Source organism: Coturnix japonica, chromosome 15, assembly GCF_054131305.1.
Source record: "Coturnix japonica strain WE chromosome 15, WE-NBRP24, whole genome shotgun sequence".
NCBI lineage: Eukaryota > Metazoa > Chordata > Aves > Galliformes > Phasianidae > Coturnix > Coturnix japonica.
In genome coordinates, this window is record NC_140677.1 from 12,191,022 (window position 1) to 12,216,905 (window position 25,884).

The 25,884-nt window shown below is 34.8% G+C and overlaps 1 protein-coding gene across 5 annotated transcripts in view; it reads right to left on the reverse strand.

The window, feature by feature from the left end:
• Positions 1-25,884, reverse strand: part of CACNA2D3 (calcium voltage-gated channel auxiliary subunit alpha2delta 3) — a 337,205-nt gene that overhangs the window by 167,314 nt on the left and 144,007 nt on the right. For all 5 annotated transcript variants that reach the window (XR_004308777.2, XR_001558078.3, XM_085516473.1 and 2 more), the window contains exons 6-9: positions 12,516-12,647; positions 11,098-11,158; positions 10,857-11,007; positions 4,258-4,332 (exon numbers count right to left, since the gene is read on the reverse strand). Coding sequence is in view for 3 of the 5 variants with exons in the window: in XM_085516473.1 (XP_085372599.1) it covers positions 4,258-4,332; positions 10,857-11,007; positions 11,098-11,158; positions 12,516-12,647 (419 nt within the window). In the remaining 2 variants the exon portion in view is untranslated. The remainder of the gene's footprint in view (positions 1-4,257; positions 4,333-10,856; positions 11,008-11,097; positions 11,159-12,515; positions 12,648-25,884) is intronic.

Here is a 25,884-nt window from a genome sequence, read left to right on the forward strand (position 1 = left end):
AATATTTTTATTTTATGCAGCTCACCTAGTACCAAACTACACAAGCAATAGTATTGGTCCATCTCAGTTTCTCTTTACTGTCACACTGGAGATCCTGTATTTGAATTACCTAAAGCTTGCACTTGGTATCTCAACCAACAGTGTGCACAAGCATTTGCATGCAACTGTATGTCTAATTTCCATGTGCAATTACCATAACGTGCAATATCTAATTGTGGACTCAAATATCTAATTGACATGCATAATCTTGGTAATTCTAAATGCAAATTAGACACACAATTATGACAATCAGACTCTGATGTCTGATTACAAAATTATAGGGCCAGAGCTCAACAGAAGAAGATGTGTCTTGTTACAGTAAAGAAGTACGGATGTGTTCAGCTGTAGAGGTATCTACAATCATTTTAGAAGTATTTGAAATACATATTTTGGAGAAGAGAAGGCTCTGGGTAAACCTTATTGCGGCCTCCCAATACTTGGAGAGGGACTGACTTTTACACAGTCTAATAGTGACAGAAAAAGGGGGAATGGCTTTAAACTAAAAGAGAAATCTAAGTTAGATTTTAAGTCAAAAATTATGAATCAGTCTTCTAGTTATTCAATTTCTCCTAACTGCATATAAAAATTTACTAGAAACTAAATGCAACATCTGTCTATTTTTGTCTTCCAATTTACGCAAGGGTAAATTCTCAACTTAGTTTGGAGTTATTGTGCCTATGTGTGCATCTAGAAGATGATATATTTCATATGGAAACGCTTATAGAGAAATGTCCTCAACCCATATATAGCATATTAAAAAAACATATAAAAAAGGAATGCATATTGTAATATTGTTACTTTAAATCTGGAGTTACACTAAATCAGATTGTCATCCGATTCCTTTGGGGTAGGTAAATTGCAACATGGAGTTTCTCAAAGATGAAAACCTCTTGGCCCAAGAAAACCAGTATTAAAATAGGCAGTTCCACATGTTTGTAATTTGTGGAGAAAGTGCAGACGGTGACAGAACAGTGTCTGAACTATTTCCCACTCTTTTTTTAAATATGTGTATAGCAAATTGATACACTTCAAGGTAGCAGCTGTTTAATGCTAATGCCAAATTATAAATTAGTCCGGTAAAATTCAAATTCATATTACATGCTTTACATTACTAAACCACATTTAGGGTCACAGATTCATTTCTATCTCGTTTATGCTACCCAGTATACTTACAAATTTTTTCATTGTGCTAAAGAGAACTTACAGTTCTGCCAATTAAGAATAGTTTACAACATTCTGAAAGTACATCTGCACACCTGCAAAGGAAGCCTCCAATGCTCACAAAAACAAGTGCCATCCTTTGAAAAGATTTTGAAAGAAGCAGATGCCTGCCATATCACCTGTAAATTATAATTCAAAACCAAATTGCTGTAGTCTTTTATTGTAAAAATGAAAGCAGTACCACTATATGTTGGAAGAAGCCTTGGACTGGGATGTCTGCTTTGTATCTCAGTAGAACTTGTGGTATATATATATTAACGCCACTCACATCACAGTTATACTTGAAGTTAGAAGTTTGCCTTTTATAAATATACAAAAATTGACTTGATTCAGTCAAGCTTCTCAAAAGGAGTATGCTTTCAGAAGTTGTAGTTGAAAGAAATTCGATTATATCCACACTGCTTAGAAAACTATACGTAACATGAGCTTTCATATAATCAAAGATTTGTGGAAGGTGGGGAGGGAAACTAAGGAAGAAAAAAAAAGGGGGGGGTGTGGGGGGGTGAAGACAAAACTTGATCAAGAGCAAACTTGATGAAAACCAGTGGATGTTTCTAAACATAAGTAACTTTTCCTTGTTGATTGTTGACAGCAATAAACAAAGCCAACCTTAAAAAAAAAAAAATAAAATAAAATAAAAATGAAGTCATTACACAAAGATTTACAACCCAAAACTGCAGTATGTACAGTTCTTGAAGCTGGTAGGAAACAGATCTAGGTGCTTAGAATCATCACTTTTATCATTGTATCTTCACTCCTTATTAAAAGAAAACATTTTTTTAAATTTCATTATTAACATGCTGGAAATTCAGGTGAAAACCTATTTATTACGCAGCTCTCATTCCTTTTCCACAGTAAAAATTCACAAACATCTTAAATTTTAAAATTATGTATTTTATAAATATAAAGATTATGTAATATATAACAATATATTGCAATTACTTTTAGCTCTTTAAAAGTCTACTGTAATGCAGCAGATGGATAATAATGCTGTAATCGAGGACTGATCTTGATCAAGTTACTCTGACAAGTGTGATGGAGCATTTAAAAAAATAAATTATTCCTACTTTCACTACCCCAACTACCATGAAAATTATATGTCTTCAAAATATTTATTTGGTTAAGCTGAATGTTACAAAGGTATATTACTCAAGCTTTTGCATTGTTGCTACTTTGCTTGTTTAGTGAAACAATTCAGGTTCATAAATTCTCTTCTGGGCTCCTTTATTACATAAACTGAAAAGTAAACTCAAATTGTCACCTGAGCTCATTAAAAAGGTGATGGGAGAAGAAAAGATGGAAGGGAGGGAAAGGAAAAGGAAGGGGAAAATGCATACAACTATGATATGCTATCTCAAGTTTATTTTCAAGGGAAAGATATCAATAACCATCTCACAAATATAAATAGCTGCAAAAAGATTATATTTAATTATTCTCCAAACCCTTGAATGTATTACTCAGCTTAACTGTAAAGGATGTTAAAGCTTACCCTGAAGAACAGCATGAAATTGTACTTAGCTGTTTTGAGTAACAACAGTATTCATAAAATCTGAGCATCATCCAAGAGGCACACAAACTTTTTGTTTATTTAAATTAAAATAAATCTGCCATTAAGTAACATATGGGTATATATTAATCAGCATTATGATCAGTTGCAGAGTGAAGGAAAGATTCGTATTTGGATTAATTACAGACAATACATCTTGGCAATATATTTAAATCTTTAGCTTTTAGCCTACAACATGCATATGGCTCATTCAATTCATCCAATAAAATGCTGCTTTAGAAAACTAAGTAACAGTCCACAAATAAGGGTCTTCTAAAGGAAATGATTAGAAACAATACACGTTGCTCCATACAGCAACCAAATGCTATGTATCCAAAAAAATAATAGTGAAGAACATCAAGCATATTAAGCAAGTAGCCCATGAAGAATAATTCCTGTGAAATGTTGGTGTATATTTGGGTGAAATGAGAAGAACTCATGTGAGTAATACAATAAGGTTTAGCAGAACCAGATCAAATTAGTTCCATCTTGGCATATGTGAAAAGATCTAAGATAGACACACTTAGAAATGTGTTTTCATAGTTATATTTGCTACTTCCTGCAATGCCTTATTGACTGTTTTAGTAAAAATGAACTGTCATGCTCAACCCGAAGTGCAGGTCAGTGCTGAGCTGAAACACTTCTGGTCTGCATTCAGTAGAAAATACACAGACAAATATTTAAGACACAGCAGCAGTTTTGCATCATCCAGGCATAAGCAAGATCCATTACAAGAGAAGTACTGTAGTTACAGGTGTGTTTTTAACAGCCTTTCAATCTACAAGAACTTTTCAACTATCTTATTAAACCCAGAATTCCATAATTTTATTTGGCATAAGCTATCCTAACTTAACCTTCTACGATGTGCAATGCAGTATTGCTTGTACAGAGCAACTGCACTTGAATGGCAGGCAGTAAATCCAGTAAATCAAGTAAATCAAGCTTTAAACTACAGACTGATTCTGTGATAGCCCTTAAAAGAACACTTTCAATAAACAGCATATTTTTATTAAAAAATAAAAACCGTCAGTAGTATATAATGCATTTGCATGCATACTGAATTTTCTTAGATTAATACGTTATTCTTTTCACACGTCCTTTGGAATGGTCACATTACCAGTTATATACTATATACTATACAGTATAATATCTGTTTCAACTTTAGAGTTAGTGAGACTTAAGAATACAATCTGTCCCTCAGTCTTTGTGTGTGTGTGTGTGTGTGTGTGTGTGTGTGTGTGTTCAAAGATTTCTGTATTTTTCAATTAAAATTCATCAACAGATGAATATTTTTCTTTATACTGAGTCACACAAGATTCCTTAGAAATGTCAGAAGTGGAATAATTAATTTATTATTTGTAATAACGTAATTCATTATACTAGGAAAAGATCATCACAGCACCTTTTAGGCAATGCAACCTCTCTGTTGCTTTGTTCCTTTCATTTCTTACCTCTTTGTTGGTTCTGTCTGCTTGAACCAATGTTCCATTCAGACACGGTTCTACATAGTGAAGTTCTTCATTATACTATGCAGAGAAATAAAAAGTATTATGAAAATTTAATTAAAAGCTCTGAAAGATACAATTTAATGACTTAGAATGGCAGGGCAGCATGCATATAAAGCAAGAACAATTGGATTCAATTCATTTTTAAAAACTGAACATAGACATCTTTTCTTTGTTATGCTTAGAGATTTAGACTTTCTAAAGGAGCATTCAGTGGAATTGATGCCAGTTCAGGTGGAGTTAATGTGTACTATACACACTAGCTGGCATAAAATACCCTTGAAGCAGAAATCTGAATAATATTAAGAGATCAGGAGTTCAGATTTGACCTATCACAGTCACAACTCCCAATTCTTTGTTACATATTAAATAAAAGACAAATAATTGAAGCATTTGCTAACACTTTTTGGAAGGTTAATAGCAAAATAACTATGCCAAAAAGTCTGTGAGCTTGAATCAATTCTGAATACATCTGGATTTAAGAGTCAGAATTTAAGTCAAGCAAAATAACTCATTGTACAATGATACGTAAAGCTGAATGAATTCTCTGCTTATCTTTCAAGGTTTGAGTTAGACAGTCCAGATTCACTTTCAGAAACATCTTAAGAATTTAAATGAACAGCCTCATTTGCATTCAGTACATCTAACAGAACTATTGATACTTGATTGACTTGATTGAAAATCAACTTGTTTAAATCTTAAACCTTTCAAAACAGGTCAGATTAATAGATTCCTTCAAAAACTCCATGATATCCCTTGTAAAGATCTGATTTTCACTTATTTCACTTATTTCTTCACAGATTAAAGAGCTTTTGCATTTAAGCTCTACTTGTTTTCACTCTTTCCCAGACATTAAGTGAATCAGAGCATCCATAGCAAACAACAAATGAAGAAAAGCCAAAAATAATCAGGGATAGCATTTCCAGTGATTAACATATGCATTTACTCACTTGCTCCTCCACCTCAACATGAATAAAAACAAAACAAAACAAAAAAGGTCTTCCAACAACAATTCATTTTTGAGTGTTTCTTACACAAGGTTCTTGGTCACTGCATGACCTCATTTCTGCTGTAGCTCTGAATTTGATTGACTTCCTCTTCAGTTTAACACCATTCCTTTGTCTGTACATATGCATAAACACAGATCACTGCAACCTGTTCCTCAATGGACATCTGTCATCAGCATTCATGTCAACAGTGTACTACTTGCCACACTAATTAATTAATTACATGATTATTGCTGCAAAGGGAAGAGTTTTTAATTAGAATTTCATCAAGTTATTCTTGAGGTGCTGTGTCAGACTCAGTCCTTAGCTACAAAGAGCTATATACTCAGAGAAACTCCATTTCCTACTCCTGGATATATAGAACATTTACATCGATATCTACAAAGTAGTTTTTTAAATGTTTAAAAACAAACCAAAATTCTGAAAAGGATTTATGCAAAATTTCTGCAGCAGATTTGCAAGCTTTTCTAATTATTTTATTCCCATCAGTGTTGTTCCAATTTATGAGAGCCTGCAGACATATACATTGCTCCAAATCTAATATGAAAACACAAGGCAATGACAACTGAAACACTTGAGAGTTACTGGGAATGTCCTCTGTGCATCCCAGTGTCATAGCCATTCATTTGACTACTAAATGATGTACTTTTTGCTGCAGTTTCTCTTCAGATTGCTTTCCTGTCTGTCTCCTGACAGCCACTGCAAAATAATAATGCAAAATCTGCAAAGCAATTCTTATTACCAGCAAACAGATGAATCACAAATTCCTTTTGGCCTTTTTGCCTTTTTGTAGAATATATTGTGGTACTATTTGTGATATTTTTTTAAAAACTTATCACAATTTCCTTCAGAGTTGGAAAAAAAAAAAAAAAAAAAGGCATTCCAGAATTTTCTCAGTCTAGAAAAAACCACCACATACTTCTCACAAACTTATACAGCAATTTGAACTCAGTTCTGCAGTTTTTCTACGACATGCAGAATTTCATATTTCAATGAAATTGCCTCCTGATCTTCAATCAAAAGGGTTGTTGCTAACTGCTGACTTTGCCAGCAATATCTGCTACAGATTTCTTATTCCCTGGGCAAGGAGATTTTTGAAATAGACTTTTCTGCTTTAGTTCAAAGTTGTGAGTACTCAGTTTTCATATAAACTACTACAAAATTAATCTACTTGAGTAGAAGTCTACATTCAGCTTTTCTAATATTTCTGAACATTACACAGTACCACATCCATGCATGCAACCATAGGAAATCATTATCCCTTTACAGATGTGATATCTGCAATGCTATAGCATTGAGGATTAAATCTGTGTATAGCCTGTGCTTCACCAAAGGAAGGAGATAAAGAATTAACATGCTTTATGATCTCCTCTTAAAACCTTGGACTGCTTTAAGTACTCTTATAATTTAAACACTTAAGGACACATTTATTATTATTACTTTGTTAGTAGTATTAACATATTTACTTATTTACATTTAGTTGCCCATCTAGTTGTTTCTTTGCACAACAGTCATAAGATAAAATGAGTAGGCCAAAATCTGAAAAAGGAATCACAGCTGCTGATTGATCTTGTATAATCAGATACTACCCATACTCTGAAAATATGAGATGTGGCTCTAAACCTATGCAAGTAGTTTGCATTTACCTCAGCATTTTGCATATTTATTCTTTTCAGCAGTCTGGAACAAGATCCAGAACTTTCATATTGTGTTGTGCAAGATTTCACACAACTCAAGATATCTATTTCAGCCCACCCTAAGATCAAACAACAAAGCCAAACCAATTCCTTTTATTCTTGTTCAGGTATTTCCAAACTTCCCCTAGCATTACCACACACATACGAGCACAGCCCATGGCTTGGAGCAGTTATATGGAGATTGACAATTGGCTGCCTTCCCATTGCTCAGCCTCCTGCCATGTTACCTGCACAGAATTTGATTACTCAGGCCAGATAAAAAATAGGTTTAAACATTCAGAATGAATACAAGAACTTTAACAGGACAACACAGAAAATACTTATAATGGAAAATTCTACAGATTAAAACCAGGAACTATGCTACTGTGCACTGAATGAACAAATAATACCCCTCTAATATATTTTCCTAATATGGTGTGACAACAGCATTAAAATTGATTTGGCATTCTCAGCTCAGTTAATATTTTGTTCTTTTAATGTAGAGTTTACATTTTTGTAAAAGCATTTGAAAAATTTCAACATTGAACAGAATTAGTACCCCTTTTATGATAATATTGTTAATTTAATGCATGACTTGGAGTTATGCTTCAAAGGGAATTGAAAAAATATGCCTTTTCTCTTGTTCTTGCCAGCATCTCTTTCATGTGCCAGTAAACTGACCTTAAATTTTAACATAGGCAGCACAAAATTGCTCTTGTGTTTCAATAGGGGTTTTTTTTTGCAATTCAATCATCTAGTCCATCAGTTTCAGACAGATTTTCCAAACTAAACATGAAAACTGAAATGATTTTTAACATAATGTTTTTATGTTTATTCTCTGGAAAGACTTGCACTGAATTTTGTTTTCCTCTACTTATAAAGTTAGAAAAGTATTTTAGTGAAAAATCAAATCGACACAGTGGATATGAATCAACCCAATTAACGTACAGCTAGTAACTTTTGGGATTGGCAGGATTTGTTTTGTTTTTCTATTTTACTGAATATTTTTAATTGTTAATTGAATTTTTAATGATGTTAGTGTGTACTGATTGTAACTCCCACTATCATTAATGAGAACAGTCAATTTCCGTATGTGGACAGAATACGGAAATGTTTAACAACACGAAAAGCAAACTGAAATTTGTTTCAGAAACTTTTTATGCAGTGAAATACTGTGAAAGGAGAACAAAAAACTAACAGATTTGATGACCACAAATTTTGCACAAATGCATTTCAGACTTCAGTTTTCCATCTACTAAGCTCTGCTCCTCATTCTTCTATATATATATATAACTATTTCCTCAATGCTCAATTCCTTTCCAAACCTGACCCTGGCTTACAGCAGTCCCACTTGTGCACAGAACAAAGATTTGAGGCTGAGCGCCATTACAGATGCATGATCTTTGCCACCTGATCGCCTTTTACAAGGTAACTCATTCCTGTTCCCACAATGCTGCTCTGTTTTCTCACTTATCAACCCTGACACTTTTTAAACAAGGCCTGCCTTCTTTCAAAAGATAAATTATAAAACATCTTGCCTTTCTCTAATCTCATCTTCTCTTTTGGTAAACTTAAATGTGTTCTTCCTTCTTTCCTGTAACAAACACAGAAGTTTCTCATCTGTTTGTGTAAACCTTCTGCTGGCTTCATTTTGCCTGTTGATTATCTTTAGGTCCTCTATCACATCTTTCACCACTATTTTCCTTTTATTTCCTTCTTTTCCTTAGAACTGCAGTGTGTGAACTCCTTAATCCATTTGACTCCTAATTCCTGACCCACTTCCTCATAAGAGTCCTCCATTAATCACTGTGCATAGAAAAGCCATACAATTATTCAGGTTCAAAACTTTTCACTTAATCTTGCACATGTATTGCTTGTCCAGTGCTCCCACATATATATTATGCTTCACAATTTGACCTGGGAAGAGAAAGGGATACTGCATTTTTTGTCTCAGGTCTCACAGAGCAGCCATCTAAACAGGCATTTCATTTCATTTCAGGCTGATATCAGTGCTTCAAAAGTCATTTCTGCTGAGCATTAGTCACAGTAAACCTGGCTATACTGCAGACCCTCAGTATACCTTCCTCTAACACATCACATTTTAAAAGGAGCCTGTAATGCAGTGCCAGCCAACCTACACCATTCCTACCAGAAAGGTGAGCTGCCTTCTCCACAGCACTTCAGTTAACAGCTTGTTACATTTTCAAGCAAACAAATTTTGTGCTTTCTTTAAATTACCACTTTTGCCTTGTGAGGAGACAGCGAGGATTATTTTGTGGTATTCAGTTCAAAACAACTCCTTAAAGCCCTTCTTCCATGTGGCAGAATAACACCTCTCCCACTCTTTGCCAATCCTGTCACAGCCTCCTGCATCCTTGCAGTACTTCTTTCAATACAGTGAATTGTTTCGGGGTCATATTTGCACAGCAACTAAACCACAAGCGTCCTACCAAAACTGAACAGCTGAGCTAATAAGAATAAAATTGCACTCTCAGTCAGTTTATTTCAACAAATAAATACATAATCACCCTGAAATAAGCTATAGAATAGGAATAGGAAAAAAAAAAGAACAAAAATAAAAGCCTTTAGATGAAGAAATCACCTTGTACACATGCTATAATTACCACAGTAATTACATCTCTTATTATAAGAATTTCCTGTATTAACCAAGTATGCAGGGCTGCAGTGTTGGGTGCTGTGGAAGGGGGCCATGAGCTGCCTTATGCCACTGTGAACACTATTTTAAGCACAGCCCTGTTTATTTTCAAGTAAAGTTTTAAATGACATTACTTCACACTTGAGCATACTGAAATATTTGTACATAGTACAGTTACTTCAGCAAAATGTTTTCTTTGGATCCTTGCTTCACGTTCTTTGTTGTAGATGACATTTTGTTCTTCCCAAAGTAAAGAAAACAAAACAAAAACAGAAAAACCTCCTCATGCAAATATTTCATAGTCATTCCATATGCTTACAATAACTGTTATGAGTTCTAAACAAATCAGAGATTATACACTAAGAATGGCAAGTTAAATGTCTTAGTAGCTAGAACTAACTACTTGGTTCTACTTAGTTGAACTACATGTTCAAACCATCCTTACCCACATCACTCTCATTATGCCTAAATAGATGTAAAACCGGTCTCTTATTATGTATTTAAAACACGTGAATGCTATCTGACGCATCAATAGGTACTATTGATCTAAATTATCACTGTAATTAAGCAGCAGTAATACATTTCCGCAAGGCTTCAAAAAACTCTTGCTGTTATTTGTAAGGTAATGTGATGTCATAGCATCAACACAAAAAAAATGTCCTAGAACTTAATGTATATCAGGCACTGCTTTTCACACAATTTTATAGACTGTTAAAATGCACTTTTGGACAGTAGCATGAGGATTGACTTAATTATCAATATTAAGCATTTGCACTATAATTAGAAGAAAAATGTGAATATTAGAAATAAAAATGGTAGATTTAAAATAAGTAAAGCAGTGGCACACAGTGTGTTCTTATATTCATTAGCATGTTTTAGAGTTCTTCTTCATGAGCATCTCACTTTTCTGAAACTCATTTAACTTGGTACACATACAACACATTTTGAATTCTCACTGAGAAAATAAAATAAAAATTGGAAGGTAAACTGACATTTTATCCTGCCAAGCAAGCTTCAGCAAGAGCTAACATCTAATTCTATTAATTTTTTACACAATCACCATCATCAGAAAACTAGAGTTTGTCCAGTAGCTACAAATGTCATCTTAGAACAATCACTTCCCTGCAGCATTTCTCAAGTTTACTGTGTGATGTAAAATACAATGGACAGTAGAAAAATATAGAAGAAAAATCCTGAGACACTCACGGCAATTATATTGAAGAAGTCATCATCTCCAAGGGTATCTAAAATAGATGAAACTGTCTGTTTAGCGATAGTCAAGCGAAGTCCTTTCATACTGCCACTGACATCTACTAAAATTACCACATCTTTTGGAGAAGTTGCTGCTTGGATGTACCTAATATAAAAGACAAAACATCCTGTTCCTTAAAAAAATGAACTTTTTAAATTCCCCATTTCTTAAACATAATACACATCCATTGCCTACCATTTTCTATTTCTGCAGTCAAATGCAATTACTCCATTCTCATCAGGTTCCCATTTAATTCCTGTTCAGACAAAAGAGATGAAAAGATTAAATTACAACATTTTGTATAGTAAGTGATCAAAATATCTATGTGATATTGTGGCAAAGCAGCATTTAACAGCTTCATACTTCAATCAACCTCACAGTCAATGCTATTATAATATAGCAAATGCTGGAAAACACTAATAAACTTTAACTGCCAGAAACAATATGGTTTCCTCACTTCTTTTTAGCCTACTGTATGGTAAAAACCTCTTCAATCCTACCATGCTCATCATATTTGTGTCACTAAAGTAATATTGCATCTGGTCTCCAGTGCTGCCCAAATGCTACACAGGCTGGCCAGGCCCCTTTTTAGCCATGAGTGCTTACAGTTCATGGCTGATCTCAGCAGCTATACAGCCATGCTTGCTAATTTGATAATAGCTTGTACTTGCTTGTAGCTTCACTCAGACCGCACATTTTGTGTTTTGACCAGTCACTATGTCTAGTACCTCCAGGCCGTGAGTCAAACAAAATATGGTAAAAAAATCTCCAAATTACAAACAAAACAAAACAAACACAGCCATTAAATTAAAGACGTTCCCTATTCTTCACTATCATGCAGTGCTTGATAACTCAGCCATTAACTAAAATTAATACAAATGTAGTACACAATCCATTCAGCTACTTTGACACATACAGGCTTATAGCAGACCAGCTCACATTAAACTTGACATTTTAGGTTTAAAATCAAACCAATCAACCTACTGTTGGTTTCTAAACAGTCAGCTGAAATAATGAAGAACCTGACCCAAAGTTGCAGAAGTTGAGAATCAGTCTATTTAGCATTTTATTATATTTAGCATGTAGTGCATTTGATGCACAATTTCCATTTAATATTCATTTTAATTACTGCATAGAAATAACATAAATTGCATAGTCACATTTTATTCCAACTTGCGTAAAAGTATCTTTAAAACAAACTTTCAAAATCTCTAAATGCAAGACAACATGTTATCATCTATGCAAGAAGGGAATAAATTGCAATTAAGTTGCATTGTTTGTCTTGATTGAGCAATGCTATCTTAGTTCAGTGCTATACGAAGGGTCTATTTTGTTCTCTACAGTCAGTTTAGAAGTCATTATTCACCTGTGTATATGTGAATAAAGAATATGTGAGGGTTATCTTAGAGGCTACATTCATTTTCAAATGAAAATTAGCAGAAAAAAAAACTCTGAACATTGAAAATGTTGATTAGGAATCTCTCTCTGAAAACTAGATGAAGTAAAATTGAACCTCCAAGTATCTGTGAACGTACTGATTAGTTACAGTGCTCCATAGAAATGTGCAGCCATAGCATACTTTCTTGTTTCTCTGTAACCTCTGCTATTCATACCTGGATACTGTCTGAAAAATCCTTTTGCACTTCCGAAGTACTGCCAGATGAGAGAAGGGTCACGATCAAAGTTATCAACAAACACTTTATTTAAGGATTCTGACCAATAAACTCCATTTACAATGGCTGGATCTAGAGAAGGAAAAAAATTGTTATCATCTTCAGCTCACTTATTACTTCTGAAATCCAGTAAGCACAAACTATTGCAGTTACCTGTGTCAATTAAAAGATTGAAAATAAATACTTACATTGTAGAAGTATGATTAAAATGCCAAAGAGAAATCATATACATTTTGTAGATAAGATTGCTAATCAGGCCATTTATTTGGAACTCCTATATCACATTTTCTGGAGAACATAAATGAGTAAGCCTAATGATTGATTATTTATTTATTTCCCCTAAGTGTTTAGAATGTCTCATAGCAACATTTTACACATTCCTTTAATCTTCAGTTCTGTACAGTCATTATTACTCTCTTTGAAAGTTTACTTGTGGAAACATGAAGTAAAATAACCTTTATTCCATACTTCGGTGAATTATGGCATACACCGAAACACAAAATCTTATAGCATGTAACACTAATTGTATCGGAAAACACAGAACTCAGATTTCACAACAACATCCTGTTATTTTTGACCCCCAGAGCGAGCAAGAAAGAGAGAGAGAGAGGAATACAAAACAAATCCTTGATGGTGAAAATAAGTTCTCTGTTTATTACATTTTAGTAACTCCCCCAGGCAGCAATTCCTTCAATCCCAGCCTGCTCAAGTACATTTTTAAGTTGCAGACGTTTTTTTTTTTCAGGAGTAAATGAATACATCTAAAAAAGCTGTTCAACTTCAAACTGTGATGTCAAGAGTCATTGACGGACAAGATACAATTAGGATATACAGCCTTACCAATTCAATCTGTACATGAAATCAGCAATGGAGAAAGCAATGAAAAGAACTAAAGCCACAGGTGTGTTATTTCATTTGTGGAAGTGTATGTACATACTAACATTTGTTCAAACATTTGAAATAATGCTTTCATTAACTCATGAAATAATGTTACTTTACTCATTTCAGAAGACTGATCAGAATGTGATTTTAATGTAATGGAGTAAAGGTGAATTGTTCTCTTTCCTTACACTCATCAAGAAAAACAGTACAAAAAGTGAAACATCTGAGCTACATGTCTTTAAGTATTACTTTCATCTAAATATTTTGGTCAAGAAAAGTCAAGGTCAAGAAAACAGATTTTGTTTTTAAAACATGTCTGGTATAGTTATTTGTTACTCTAGCAGATGAAATATACACTTAAAATCTGCCCAATCAAATGCATCAAATATCACCAGTCCAATGTACTTCTTCAATTTTGTCTAGCTGGCAAGAATCACTGTCTAGGTATTTTCAAATCTCCAATAGCAAGCTGTGATTGAGACATCAAGAATCAACTGTCAAGACTGCTATCCTGTGATCTCTCATTGGTTTTCAGAAGTATTTCAACACCTCAAAATACCTATTGGGCCGAGATCCATTGCTCAGCACTTAAACATTAAATGAGAAGTGATGCACTGAAGTGAAAATCCATTTCTCAGTCCAGTGCAACCTCTCAGTTCTGCTCTTATTTACATCTTCTGATGGAGAAACTGAATCTCTAGTTTCTAGAAATCTTCTTGTAGGAACTGGAAGCTGTTCTCAGAATCAGAGCATGAAGTTCTTTGCACATCTTTCAGTTACCAGTATGCCTGAAAAGCCAAACTGATCTTCTATGAAATAATTACACCTTAATTTATATTTAAAATAATCTTTAATGTTTCTTTGCAATTTGTATTTGAACCTCATTCCAAGACTGCTCATTTTACAGTAGTGCTTTGCAATATCGAGCAGATCAGGTAACTTCTATCCCGCCTTCCTCAGAGGCTAAGCATTACTGCCTTTTCCTAGGGGATCAGTGCCACAGTGCCATCATCAGAACCTTCACTTTGACTCTCCACTCAAAGATTACTTCCTTTGGATTTAATGTACACATCATCTCCATTAGTTCATGAGACAGCCTTAGTTGTCCACACTGTTAATCTTTCAACTGAATCTAACCTCCATCTCCTGGCATTTAAAGCACATATTTATATAATAAATACATATATGAAGCTATTTTTAAAATGAATTTATACTAAATTATCCATAGCACCATGGTAGCAGATTACTTTTTTGAGCCCATCTATGAGGCGCTGCTTACTGTGTAGTTCTGCATTATGTTGACACCTCTAAGCACTAATCATCCAAATGCTGATCACCTAAAATATTAATCCAATGACACTGAAACTAATAGGATTTTTTCTTTTTAATGAAAGAAGCATTAAGCAAGCATATTAAACAAGAGAGTGCAATTAAAATGCAATCTGTGATGACCAGATTCCTTTAAAATTAATCCTGGTGGCAATTCACTACTTTCCTACAACCTGCATATCTATACACTGGCTGTAATTTCTACAATATGCCAAGAGCAATCCATAAGTCAAATTTTATGTATCAAACTTGTTGTCTTTCTTTGTTGTTGTTATTTTGTTTTTTGGGTTATTTTAAGTAAATTAGGTCACATTTTAATCCTTATTATACTGGAAGAAAAATGAAGTGGGGAAAAAAAATCTATCCACAGTACCAACTGCAGGCAGACAGTCCAGAAGTGGAAATCATCTCTCTCTACTAGATACTGTATCTGCAGGTAAAATGATTTCCAAACCAAACTCCTTGTGGTAAATTTGGTTATGTCTGATGAATGCAACTTTTTGCATTTGTACAATCTGAATTGCATCTGAGCTCTCAATTTATAGCCTCATTAAAATCTTATCTGTTTCTAATAACAGATATGTTATTATATTATGTGGTTCCAGGCAATTCTCAGTTTTAGTAATTTTGCTGACATTGCCCCCACTACTTCAACTGAAATCAGTATTGTTTTCATATTGCTGGTGAATGTCATTTGTATCCCCAAAATCACTACCAATATAGACATGGAACTAAGTGCCTGTGAGTAGGAATTTGGGGAGGGGAAAAACCAAATAAATGAACAAAAAAGAAAAGAACATAATACAAATGCAAAATCATTTCAGTGATGTTATGGAGGAGTTTCAAGGACAATAAGCACACAGTTTCCACCAGACATCTTGAAACATAATTTCTGTTTGTGCTTCCTGGCAATAACAGCAAAATACAATTCAAGTATTTCTCTTCCCCAGCCTCTTAGATGAGCTTGCTTGCAATTACATGGCATTTTGCTCCACTGCTGTTTGTGTAGATATTTAATAAAAACTAACCTCAAGAAAATAGGAACATTGACAGGAATGTGAAATATAATGGTGAAATAACAGTATAACTGCTCGTAACAATTAAGTTGCTGTCACAAATACTGCTGACCCTAAGAAACAGGGCTGAAGACTTGACAAAGGCAACCAAGGCGTGCAGACTGAAAGATGTACAACAGCATGACAGAGGTTAAGACTACAACAGAAAGTATTTTAATAACCAGAATTTGTAAAAATATCTACAGTGAGATTAAGCTACAGAAATAAAATAATATATACTCAGTGCCTTTTGCTTTTCAGATTTTCCTGTATAGAAAATAAGGGAGACCTGCTCAGGAATTCAGTTACTATGAAGAAAATGCAGAATACCACCCTTTCTTTTTATCTTCTGCTTCATTACCAAGAAAAACTGTTACCAGTAATTCTTTGTTTTTTCCTCTAGCATATTACCTTTGTAATGTGATCATTAATCTCTCAGGGAAAGCTGTCAAAGACTCTGGCATCCAAAATGGTGTTCCTCTTTGCAGTATCTGACCTTAAGGAACAGCCCCTAACATTGCAGAGCAGTGTTGTCATACAATGAAGCAGTACAAGCACAGCCTATAGGACCAGTCACTGGAAAAGAATGCAAAATCCAGCACTCTTGGCTCAAAGATAGTGACAATATTAGCTTAGTTTTGATGACAATGACAACATATTTAGTCTGGTCATATTTTAAAGAATAACAAAATCACATACTTTACTGGGACATACACCAACAATCTAATAATTATACTACTCAACGCTAATATGAATGCATTTCAGGGTGGTCCAACATATTCAAGAGCTGGGGCTGGATGCCAATTTTGACAACTGCCTTTGCTTTATTCACTCTTCCCCTTCCCTCCCCCTCTACTGGGTACTGTGAATGCATCAACTCACAGATCAAAGCATCTGTAGACAGAAATGAAAGTGACTGCCTCTTTTGCTTCATGTGTTGAGATTCATGAACCAACAATGTCAAAAATAACACTCCCTTTTCACATATACATGGGGTGGTAAAGACTTCAAGTGCATGATTGCATAGAGACACATTGGTAACTAGGCAGTTGTTTCAGCTTCCAGTTTCTCTAATAACACTTCCTTCTCTCCTATGAAATGGCACTTTAAGGACTGGAATATTGCCAGATATGTATATTTTCACACCGAGTTTCACAGTGGATGTTTGGTTGGTTTTTTTTTTTTCAATTTACTTGACCCTGCATAACTTAAAACAGATATAACAGCTAAAAGCAACCAGTAGGAAGGTAAATGTCTAATATGAACACTAACTATTATTATTTATTTGTTTTTAATTGAAGGAGGAGTTTGGAGCAGAAGTCACACTTTGTCCACCCTCAGATGAACTACCAAGATTATCCTCTAACTGCTGCTGTCCTGCAAGTTGAGCACATAGGGCAGTTACAGCTATCACTAAATACAGTTAAGTTTCATAAAAAGCCATAAAAGCTGAGCAGAACTCAAGTCACAGCCCCATAGTGATGAGAGGATCAGACCATAAATTGATGTGATCACAGAAAACAGGGTATTTCTGTATTTTTAAAAGAGTGTACCCCCTTTCCACATTTTTGCAGGATACTAATTCAAAACTATGAAAACTAAAAAGCAGATTAGAAAATAACACTCAGCAGAGCTGGAGGATGCCATGGTATGACTGAGAAAAAGTGAAACACATGAAAAAATGCCATTAGGAATAAATTTTCTAGGTAGGAAAGACAAGTGCTCAGATCATGGGATTTAAACAAATGTAGATACAGCAATTTAACTGAAGAAACAAAATTAAAGACTGGGAAAAAAATATAGAGACATTTCTGACATATGGGAAGAAGAAATTTCTGAACAGGCTGATGAAACAGTGACCAGGAAATCTATATCTGTACAAGTGGCAGGGCAGGAAAAAACATCAGGACAACCAACACAGGAAGCCAGTAGAACAAATTGCAAATTACAGGAAAAGAAAGCAAACATGACTGATGCTAAATGAAGCCAACTGTGCTGTAAAATGTTTAATGCACAACATACCAGAAGAAGCAACTGTAGCAGAGCTGTTGTCAAAGTGATATATGACAAAGGCAAGATACAGCCTTTGAAATAAAAGTCATCCTTGCAGAAACTGCCCAAAGATAGACCAGCTCACAAAATTTTACTAAAACCATTTAAAAATTGGACACACAAACTGTAAATTTACAGTTTACAATAAATGTAAGATTACTACTGTTCTGATAATCAGAGAGAGACATTTAATTATAGAAACGGGCTAACTTAGTTACACCACACAATACAAAGAAGTCCCAAAAATTGAATAGGAGAATTGAATGAGAACTTTCAGAGGGAAATGCTGTAGTCCGTAAAATGTATTACAACCACATAGGGCAAAACTAAACAATTTAAATATCTATTGATACATTCCTGGGAGTATCAACACAATACGAATGTGTTAATTATCACCATCAAGGGCAGTTATCTATTCTCATGAAAAGTAATTGCATTTCACTCTCTGTCTTAATGCTGCTTTAACAGCCTTTTGTCATTCTTTCTTCTTGCACAAAAGAACATTAACACCAGTTGAGTAGAATGAAAGTTCTACTCAAAAAGTTGTAAAAAGCCTCACTGATATGAGAAAGTTTGGTTCAGTACTGCAAAGCTGACACTAAAACATACTGAAAACACTGAGCAGATGAACAAATGCATCTTGAGACAAATACATTACAAAAACACTTATGGATTCTTAACATTATTTGCTCCTTCAGGAATGCTGCCAGAAAGACACCTAGATAAATAAAGTACAGTATAAAAATATCTTTGTAGGATTTTAGCCAAATGGTATTCTGAAACAGTTTACATTCTAGCCAAGCATTCTAATACTTGACCAGAAGAGCAGGCTCCTTTTCTCCTCTTCACACAAAACAGATCCAAGAAAAATCCAAATCGGATCTGTGTTATGTGGCAGGGTAGAGAGGGAAATATTTATTATAAAATAGTAGACAAAAAGAATAAAACACATCTTTGGAGAGACTTCTATGATTCTATTCAAATCTTTCTTTGGCTTACAGAGCAGTTAAACAGAAAACCCCAAAACCAATCTTTTACCTGACTCGCATTGCAGAGAACAAAGGTAGAAAGTAGACACCTCCAGTGTTTCAAGTAATTGAATTTCTTTGCAGTTTGTGAAAGACAAAGTAACTGCTCCTAGGGAGGACAATAACACCCTTACTGAAGTTTCCAGAAGTGCCTTCAGTAGAATTTATTCCTATTGCTGATGATAGAAAAAGAACTCTGTATCTTTTTGTACACACATTCATTAAATAAATAATGCCTGACTTTTGCACTATCTTCTGCTTCAGGCATGAAATTCATGTATAAGACAATAAGAAAAAAAAAACTTCCATCTCACGAGATGACTGCTAAGATGTTTAAGATGCTTTTCACTCAGTGATGCTGATTGTAAACAGGCCAGGCAGGAATCTGTCTCACTTGAGGTGTGCTTGAGTAAAATGGGTAATTTCCAAGATAATCAAATGTGAATCTGAAGTAACTTATCCAACTCACTTCAAATTAGCACCCCAAACATGCCCAAATCAGAGATGTTGAGATTATGGAGAGTAATAGTGCTCGAGTTAAAAACTACTTCAAAAGCCTCAACTGACATCCTACATCAGTTAGTTATGCAACATCAGCTAGATCATTGATTCAAAGAGGTGTTTGCCACTACCTTGCTTCTTATCATTCTTTCTCATCCAGATATCGGTTACTTTTGCTTTTGAGTTTCATTTACTTTATTGTCACACATATATATAGATAGATAGAGAGAGAGAGAGAGAGAAATTCACACTCTTACCCTTCAAATGATAAATGTGTCATTTCTCTCATTGGTCATTCCAATACTACATCTCTCACTCAAATTAAACCACGTTAGTTGGGAAAGAGTAGGAAAAATTCAGTTTGAACATATAAACCTGAGATACTTTCTGAAGAGTTAAATCAGCAGAACCCAGTGTGAGTTCATGGTCATGGACACTGAGGCAACAGAGATTTCTGTGCTTACACAGCTTATTCATGCAACATATCCAGGTCCACGCCATGCACAGCAATATCAAGGTTTGGGTCCTGGAAGTCAATGAGCTGAAATAGCGTGGCAGAACATAAGTCAACAAGTATCCTCTTAACAGGATTTGTTTTCTGCAGGAGTCTTGCTAATGCTCTCAGCTGAGGTCCAACAAGTGTTATAGATGTGCCATTTTGTATGTGCTACTGCATATCTGGGTTAACGCAGAATCAAGTGAATGGTAGGATCAGCATTAAGCAGCTGCTGCTTCCACTTCTTCACCATGGGAGCTGAAATATTGACTCCATAGCTTCTATCCAACCATCAGACAAGCTAATACTCATCAGAAAATAAGCATAATACAGAAAATGGAAAGATGAAAGAAGACCAAGTAATTTTCTACCATTATAGATCAATGGCAAATTGTTATTACTATCTTGCCCCAGGAAGCAACAAGGATGTATGGAAGACATCATGATTAACAGAGGTTTCTCAGGTCAAAAAGTCTCTTAAAACTGTATCTAAAATAGCGCACATTAGCAAACCTTCACAGCCTCACATTTGTCAAAAGACAAAGCCCAACCCCAAGTAACTAAGCAACAGCTGCTGAATAAGGAGTGGTAGAGAATAGGGCTTTTAATATAGAAACCTAATGTTACCGTGTAGTTGTATCTGACATCTAGTTGCCATGGTGATGTGGATGTACTAGAAATGTATAGATTAGATCCACAGCCAGAAACACAGACTAGGATACAAGAAAGATAAAGCACAGTACACATCTTGCACAGTGATGCCAACATTTCCAAAAGGCTTGTTGTTCAAAACAAAGAATTAAAAAAATATATCTGTGAAGCATAAGCCTTTTGCAAGAACAGAGTAGCAGCCCAAGGAGACTCTGGGAATTGGATTGTAGGCAGAACTTGAGAAAAACCAGACAGAACAAGTAGAGAAGTCTGTGTATCTTTGTCCAATAGCCAGTAAGAGTTAAAACAAAGAAATATGGGGAGATAGGAAATTCTCTGCAACCTTGACTAAATCAGACTAACAAAATTCCTTTTAAATTAAACAATGACCAAAGTTAGGAAGACAGTGCAAACACTGTCCTAAAGATCTTAAAATGTGAAGACAAACAATTCAAGGGAAGGATTTCAAAACATAAATATAGTGGCCCAGGACAATATGTGGCTATGACTGTTTAAATAACAGTTCCAATATGTTGAATCTTCAGAAGCATAGCCCATGAAATCATATACGACAGTGACAGACAAGATTTTATTTCTTAATTTCACACCTTGCAGGGAAGTGGTTTTATGCATCTGCTAGTTGCAGATTATAGCCTTTCTGCATCACTTGAGAAATTAATTTTTTTTTTGGTTCTAATATTCTAGATAATAGGTAATTTTGGTTTTGACAGCCTCTTGGAAGGAGTTGATAGGAAAGTATGACTGAGCAATATTCATAGCTCTTTTTAAGTAGCAAATTGAAAAAAAGTCTCAATCAAAAGTGGTTGTGGTTCATCATGTTTCCATATCTTCTAAAGAAGGCTCTATTACATGCAGTAGATTTTTTTCCTATGCAATCCAAACTTTTCATAACAGCCTGCATTTATTGACTTGTAGTGCCTAAATTCATCCATTAACACGCAGTTAAAATCATGCAATGGAAATGCCATTTGACACAGATGATATTCTTTACCAGTCTTTAAAGCGATCAAGCAAAACTTGAAGAAAATTTTTGAAGCATGAGTTTGAAATTACTTTTGCAGTGCTTCTAGTAGTATTAAGAAGTAAACATGGAAAGCAGAAAAGCACAGGCTACACTTGATGCTGCATTGCATTCATACTTTCTGTAAATCATTTAAGTATTTGCAATTAAGTACAAAGATTGCAAGACGGAAATAAAGAAGCAACTGAAAGAAGAAAACATCCAGAAAAAAATATGAGAGCATGTAAATAATTGCTAGTCTATTTTCTATTATAATCATCACCAAGCACAAAGCTTTTAAACAAAGGCTTAAGTCACATGATACAACCTCTAATTTCAACAGCCATAAAATCATAGGGGATGGGAGAGACAAAAGAAAGGCACAAAAGACAGGACAGACATCTTACAAATAACTGTCATGCTCAAAGCTCTGACAGAAAGAGATAAAGCCTATTTTTGCAGAAGAGTATCATGAGCCACTGTAAAAAAAAATAATACATTAAATAAATAAATGTTCTTATTCATGGAAGTACGCTAAAGATGGGCTCTCCTGGAGGAAAGCACGTGAACAATGAAAATAATGACAGCAATAATAAAAATTGAGTAGGACTATATAGGAAAATATAGGGTATTTAGTCTTGTCTCAAAAATGAATGAAGCCCAAAATGCATTTCAGGTCATGTAAGACATTTCTTAATCACTTTAATAAACCCATACTTGTTAGCGGTGATTACTGTTGAACTCAAAAGGTTGCTAATACATACATGTATTTTGATTCCAATGGCATATAATTATTCTCAGTGAGATATTAATGACAAACAAACAAACAAAAAAAAACACGTTTTGGCAACATTGAGTAAGGTAATGATTTTTTTTTCTTATATTGTTTACATATTGTTGAGCTTCTAACTGTAATTTATATCCATGAATCAATTTTATTTTTTTATGTGCTGATGACACAAATTGCACCTCTCAGCAGCAAATAATGTGCTGTATGTTTATTAGTTGACACAAACCATATCCCATGTTGACAAAAATACTTGAAAATATTCATTGTCTACAGCATCCATCACAGAAAAACTGCAGTTATGGAAGGAGCTAATAAAGTCCCTTCCAGTACTTCAAAAAGAGCAAAATAGCAGCTATACCACAGAATGAGGATGGAAAGTCTAACGGACAGAAGACACACAGACTTCTCTAGGTTCAAATCTATTGCTTTCATTTTTCAAAGCAGTAGATTATATTTTGGATTATGTAGAATTTATAAAAATTCAAAAAATTTTCTTCTTATTATTTTGTTGCCATTCTTACAGTCTGTGAGTGAAGACACAGCAACATCTTGCACTAAGGCTATTTCATTATCTAAACATGTCTGGGTAGATATTCAACAACCTGCAATCCAAGGTCATCATTTTATTTATATTTTTGTATGATTTTTAAATGCCTCAAACAAGCAGGACTCAAGAAATGAATATTCTACATGTTCATGTCCAAGCTGTTTTCCAGCTTCCTTAAGAAATGTCATTCCTTAAAACACATTTTCCAGTCTAACCATGAAACAAGTAATGAAGTATGTGGATAGCTACAAAAGTAACCTGTCCTATTGATTTACTACAACAGATACAAAAAGCACAATAACACCACCAGACAGAGAAAATTCTCAGCTGCAAAATACCATTTTTCAACAATGTCACCGCTGTTAGCTAATTTGTGCAGATGACTTGATCACACTAAAGTAGCTCCTTCCTATTTCATGATGATGGCCCACAATGTCAGAAAAATCGTTTTTTTGTACTGGAAGACAGTAATGTCATATCAGACCAAGCTGTAGAAAAACGTCAAGAAAAATTTACTCAAAGTAAATAATGTCGACATTAAAAGGAAACCATTGTAAGGAGAGTGCTAGGAAGTTCATGTAATTAAATTCCTTAAATTAAAATGTACTCTATAGGGAAAGAGTTGAAATACTGTAGTAGAGTAAATCCCATTCTCTATTATAAATGAAAGCAATGAAAGCCAGAGAGTAACTTTCCAGACCTTACACTTCTGAGGATAGTCTATATTTTCTTTTGACATATAATTACTAAAATCAGTAATTGATTCTAGCACATTTCCTTCTTCCTGCACAGGGCACACTTTCCCCTTGAAGCAGAGTCCTTTGCCTCTTAGGGCAGTTATTGATGCCAAGTCTCTACAGAAAGAAAAATTTGAATACCTGCTCATGTCCAGGCACTGATACTTTATTTCAGCTTGAGCAACAAGTAGGAAGGTTCTTTTAAGTGCCTTGTTGGATCAGAAAGCCATTTAGAAAATAATTACTGTAGACTTTACTGTACGTAGTCATGTTAATATGTCCCTTTTGTGTGTTCCCCCTACATCCTGCTTTTTCCACATGCCAATCAACGTTTCACCTGGAGCACTTCAAAGACAGCAATCAATTCTCTTCCCAGAGTCTTCGGAATTAATTTTTTCAAGCTAAAAGTGGACATTTTACCAAGAAAATTAATTGGAACAGATATCATTATAAATCAAACAAGGAAGAAATTTTTCCAAGACTGCATTTCTTCAGAACAAGCTTATTCATATGTACAGGAGGTAAGGAATTTCAGCTTGTGTGCATTGAAAAAGACTAGCATTTAAGTATTCATGCAATATTCACCCCGTGAGTTCAGTAGGAGTTAAAGATGAAAAGCCGAAGCCAAAATATGTAGATGGCAGTTCCACAAAACTTTTAAGCATAGCTTTCAGTCTCCCCATACATAGCACAGTAGTTTAGCAAGCATTGCATTTTAAGACCCCGGAAATCAATGGAACATAACTATTTGTAGGGAGGAGCTGTAATGAAGACTCCCAGATTACCGAGTCTCATCTAAAACTGTTGTAAGGGTCACAGAATTTAACATGAGAAATTGTGCCTCAGGCTACGTAATGGAATCTCACTGGAAGCAAACTATGGGAAAAACAAGCAAGCACTATAATATTTGCGCACAAAAATATGTCTCTTGAAAGCTATATGTCATGCACTGTACAAAAGGAGGACAGTGCAGAGCTGCAATCTAGCTGTCTCTGGTGTTGAAGCAAAATAGAGACATTAACCTTGTGCTGTACCTTAATAAATTACAATTATTGAGGGTCAGATCTAGGTAACTCTTTTGCAGAATCATGCCCGTATAACCACATTTGTTCATATTTCCATGCAATACTCCAATGAATTATGCACGTGTGCCTAGATCCATTGTGCTAAGAGAATGCACAACTCTCCACCATGTAGCACAGATTTACCTACATGTCATTTCTTCTGACAGTGGGTAGTGATGTACACAAAGGCATAAAGGTATATTAAAAATTATTAGGAGCCCTTAGAAGCTGGAAATGTGTTGCTTATCTGGATTCTAAGTTTGGGCTCTCTTCCTTCTTGCAAAGCTGTAGAATGCATTTAACTCCCCTGTCAGCTGTGTTAATAGGGTGAAGGTTTATCCTCTAGGAAGTATTCCTCCATTATAAAATTTAGTGAGTTAAACAAGATTATATACTGTAAACCAGAAATGAGTACAAAGGAAAAACTCCCATTAGCTTAAATCAACTTATGTAAGCCTATTTCCTTTCTACTGCCAAAAGTAATTATTTGTCTTCTCTTGTTTCTCTTTAGCACAAAGTTAGACATGCTGCTCAAGCTGCATCTGATCGCAGTAGAGAGCACAGCTTTCCCTAGATTACCTCCACTGGCACATCCATCTCCTCTGCCATCTCCCTAAAACTACTGTCCACAGGTAGGCAATAAGATCACACCCCCACCCTAGTTCTGTCAAAATGCTTCTAATTCCACTCTTCTAGGAAAAAATAAAAATAAAAATGCTGATCTGACTAACTGAACCAGCTTTGGGAAGAGCTTACAGAACAGCTCATGACAGCTGGTCTGAACCAGGGTGGTAATACCCAGAAAGAACAAGTAGCAGAGAGCAGGAATTTCATATCCCTGGTAAGCTGCAGCTGACACCAAACATCCAACTGCCTTGAGACACTTGATAATTTCATTATAGTTATTCAACTTAAAAGATAAAGAAAGCCTTCACATAGCCCATAATACAAAGAAGCTCAAGCTAGATCTAATTCCAATTGACAATGAAGATGAAATTTCAGGGTAGCAAATAGCTTTTTCAGAAGGCAGGAAAAAAACTGTTCCCTTTTAGACAAGTAATGAAAAGATCTATGTGAAGAGAAAACTACATTATACAAGTTCACCTTGTTGGTACAAAAGTAGGCCTGGAGAACATTGTTCAATCTTTGTGCCATC